The sequence below is a fragment of the Cloeon dipterum genome, chromosome 4, assembly GCF_949628265.1.
Source record: "Cloeon dipterum chromosome 4, ieCloDipt1.1, whole genome shotgun sequence".
Lineage (NCBI taxonomy): Eukaryota > Metazoa > Arthropoda > Insecta > Ephemeroptera > Baetidae > Cloeon > Cloeon dipterum.
The window spans coordinates 17,491,363-17,495,378 of record NC_088789.1 but is presented as its reverse complement, the minus strand read 5'-3'; the positions used below and the strand labels follow the sequence as shown (position 1 = coordinate 17,495,378).

At 42.9% G+C, this 4,016-nt stretch overlaps 1 protein-coding gene across 1 annotated transcript; it reads right to left on the bottom strand.

Moving 5' to 3' along the window:
- Positions 1–325: 325 nt before the first annotated feature.
- Positions 326–3,391, bottom strand: LOC135942908 (uncharacterized). The gene is made up of 3 exons (XM_065489250.1): positions 3,302–3,391; positions 1,079–3,115; positions 326–983 (listed from the first exon to the last, which is right to left on the bottom strand). Exons 2-3 carry the CDS (start codon positions 3,102–3,104, stop codon positions 358–360), a joined length of 2,652 nt encoding a protein of 883 aa, XP_065345322.1. The 5' UTR covers positions 3,105–3,115; positions 3,302–3,391; the 3' UTR covers positions 326–357.
- Between the last annotated feature and the right edge of the window lie 625 nt (positions 3,392–4,016).

Here is a 4,016-nt window from a genome sequence, read left to right as displayed (position 1 = left end):
GGGCTGGTCGTGAATAATGAAATTACCGTCGATGCCGCGGCGGAAGAGAAAACACTGTCAGTTTACCTAGTTTGACAGCGCCCTGCAACTCAGCAGATTTTATTATCTGCGGTATTTAAATTTTTAAAATTGCCTCTGAAGAGTTTTTTAGTTAAAACACTACTCCATTTCATGTACGTGCATTATAATGTTTTAATTCATTTGCGAGAGATAATTTATTAAAATTCCATAATGTTGTCTTGCAAGTATTGCATTTTACTTAATAATTTCAGAAATAATTGTAATTCAAAGAAAGGGAATAATATGTCAAATAATATCAGTTGCGAAATTTTCAATATGGGACTTTAATTGTTTATTTTAAAGCACACTTTTTATGAAAGTATCGAGTTGCTTCAATTGAGGAGAGTTGACCACGCTGGCGAGTGCAGCCACTTCCGCCTTGAGTGGGCTCGTGTCAACGGTTTCCTGCGGGGGCAGTGGTCTGTTTGAGGCCAAACTGCTGCGTCCTCCCTTCTCGCCCTTGCTGGCGGCAGGTGTCATCTCAGGGCACAATTTTGCGGTAACGTACCTGCACGTGTGCGTCACGATGATGTCGCACTCCCTTTTGAACCACTGACAGTTGTATCGCGCCCAGTTGAATCCACTTCGCTTCTTCTTTTCCTCATGCCTCTCGCAGAAAAGATGCGCTTCTGAGCACCGCGCCATGCCCCTGCCCCCCGTGCCTCCTATTCCACCCTCGCCAGAGTCACCGAAAGACAGGATTTGGCTTATCAGTCCGTCAATGGTTTCTTTCGTCCGTATCAGCACCGAGCCTGGATGCCCGCCAGGGCCGCCTTCGCCGCCGGTGCCACCCTGGGTAGGGTAGATATTTTGTCTGTAGTTTGACAGCTGCACGGCTCGTTCGTTGGTGACTGTTACTGTGTAGCCACGAGAGCTGTAGTGGTTGTAAACGTCGTGGAATTCGCCAAATCGAGCCGCCGGAGCTGGAACAAGCGAAAATAAAAATTATTTCCAAAATATTTTCCCTCCACTTTTGTTTTATAATCTATTTCCAGAGATTGATAAAACTTGAACTTACAATAATCCGGTATGGGACTTGTTTGCCCATCGCATCCGTCACCGCCTCTCTGGCCTGGTCCACCCTTGCCTCCCTTGCTCTCGATTGCCATGTTCGCTGGTGATTTAATCTCAAGAGCAGCAATCAGAATATTTCCGGCCTTGCCGCCAGCCTTGCCTGCTTGTCCTCTTTGGCCAAATAAACCGGGTGTTTTGCATCTTGGAGCTTGTGGCATCACTTCCGTGGAGTCGAGTCCGATCGTTTTGATAACAGGAACAATTCCAGGCACCTTGATCACCGCTTCGATCACTGGAGACGCGAAGGACAAGTTTGCATTTTGCACCGTGAAGCTTTCATCTACGAAAATCTTTTTGTGTCCGTAGATGTAAATATTTTTCAGCTGGTTTCTCGACGAGGCATTCATTTTGTTCTTGATTTCGCTGATGAGGATGTGCTGCCCTTCGATCACCAGGTCGTATTCGTTTGACTTGAAGTAGATTTTGTAGTCCAAGTGTTTGCTTAAAATTCTGTTCAGGTCGTCGATCATTTCTTTCGTGGGAACCACGGCGTAAAGTGAGTCTTTGTCGGAGATTTTCAGATTGTATTTTTCAGCGTTTAGAATGATTTTCCTAAAGTTTGTCTGCGTCAGTGGTTTGCTCAGGTCTGCTCTGTTGTATTGTGGCCAGTAAGTGTCCAGTTCAACCTCCAATTCGGCCAAAAAACTGTAAAAGTTTGCGGCATCCAGAGCCTTTTTTAGATACGGCTTTAGAACAAGCTTGATTTCTGCAACAACCGAATGCGTATTTTTTTCAACAACTCCGTGGAAGAATTCTGCTTTTCGTACCAAGTAGCTAATGTTGTGAAAATCTTGATTCTTCAAAAGCTGAAGCTTCTTGAGGTCGGGAACTAAATCCCCAAGATTGCGCAAGTTTGTTGCAAACAATTTGATTTCTTGATTACTGACCTTTGCAATAGCAGATTTTTCACCGGTGGTGTTCGCAACATCAAGCTTGAGCTCCAAGTTTCTTTGGAAGTATTTGAAAATGTTCTCCACTTCAGTATACACCCGATCATTTGTCGTGTTGAGCAGGTTTTCCTTGACGAACACTTGGCCTTCCACTGAAAGCGAGTATTTAAATTTGACCTCCGCTGGTACTTGCCTGAACGGCAGATCGTCAAAAATCAGACGCCTCAGCGATGTCCAGCATTTGTTTCCCAAGTACGATTCCCACGGACTTCCTGCTTTGTTTGGCCTGTAGAATAGTCCAAAGTTGGCACCATCTCCTTGCCCAATCATCTTTTTCAGTACTTGATACTGGCTTCTGCTGATTGCTTTCGAAGCTTCGTCTTTTTCACTGTCATCATCGTCGTCGATCGCAACATCGTCAGCAAAAGAACGTAAAAAATCCAGTATGTCTGCCACATTTTCTTCGTCGGACAATCCGTTGAGCCTAACCTTTGTGGCAATCACGCCGACAGGTCCTTCAAATTGGGCCATATCAGGAATCAGCTCAGCGACGTGTTTAACAAGTCTGTTCAGTCCGTATCTATCTTCACCCTCTGTCAAACTAAACATGTTCTCAACCAAAATAAGTTTCAGACTCTTCGCAGACTCCAGCACAGTTTTAATGAAGTAGGCTGCGGCAATTTCGTACTGCGGCTCTCTTGTGTCGCTGAATCCCGGCAAATCAACAATCACCTGACCTGTCTCATTGTCTTTGTAGTAATTTGGAAGCAGAGTTTTCGATTTCCGCGTGACGGTGCTGATGGTATTGTCGTTATCTGCGTAAAGGAAGTTCTGACCCTTTTTAATCACCGTCAGGGTGGGATCTTGAATAAGGAATTTGGCTAAAGTGCTTTTGCCGACGCCTGAAGATCCCATGAGGATTGTGTACTGCGATGCCCCGTGGAAATCGATGCCATCACCCAAGTTCAGGAGCTCCTGAACCTCTTCAACGCCAGTTCTTACGGCAGATGAACTTGATAGTTGAAACAGTTGAATGGTAAGAATCAGCAAAGAGGTGAAATATGGTTTTAAATTCCTCATTGCCCTATCGTCTGAAAAAAAAAACAATGAGAGCTATAAACAAAATTTGTAAAAATATCTTTGCAATATTATGATTCTGACTTGAATGTAAAATATAATGCCCCTTTTTCTAGATGCTTAATGTTTAATATACAATAAGGAAAGAGATTTTGAAAATGTTATCTTAAATTAACCAGATTATTGTAATAGGAACTTACTTGTCTGCGTTATTATGTTGTCTCTCTGCAGTTCATCGGCAGACTGAATGCGGCTCTAACTTACTCAAGATAATACATGGTGTGTGTGTGTGTTTATATTATTCACACTAAAGGTCAAAAGTGGAATAAAGTCGCATTGAGTTCTTATCACTTCGGCTAAGGTCATCAAGAATTGACCTAAAGAAGAACCAAATTGAACTAAACCTTTTTAAATAAGGCGGTAAAACGAGCTTTGACTTATGCGTCGATAAGGAGCGGAATGGTATGCCACCTGCACTGAATGAATGTTTGGCGGCACAGTGTCCACCCCTCTGCAAGGTGCATAATTTTTAAATGTTTTTTTAATTTAATTAATTATTCTGGCTTTTTGCATTTTATTACTAAAGGACTCAATTTCCTGGACATGGTTAAAGTTCACCAGACGTTTCGCCCCTTTCTCACATTTTAAGATATTCTTATCACTATATTGTTACGTTATTTTATATCTTTTACATTTTAGCAGTTAGTTGTATTATTATTTTTTTAACCAAGCATCCAACTCGACGTCCTCTTCACCTGTGGCGATATCATCAGCAAATGACCGAATGTTGTCCAAGACTTCGGCGATGCTCTCCTCGCCGGACAGTCCGTTGTGCATAGCTTTATAGTCGCTATGATTCCGACAGACCCTTAGAATAGGCTTAATTCAGGAGTCAGTTCTGCAATATGCTTGACC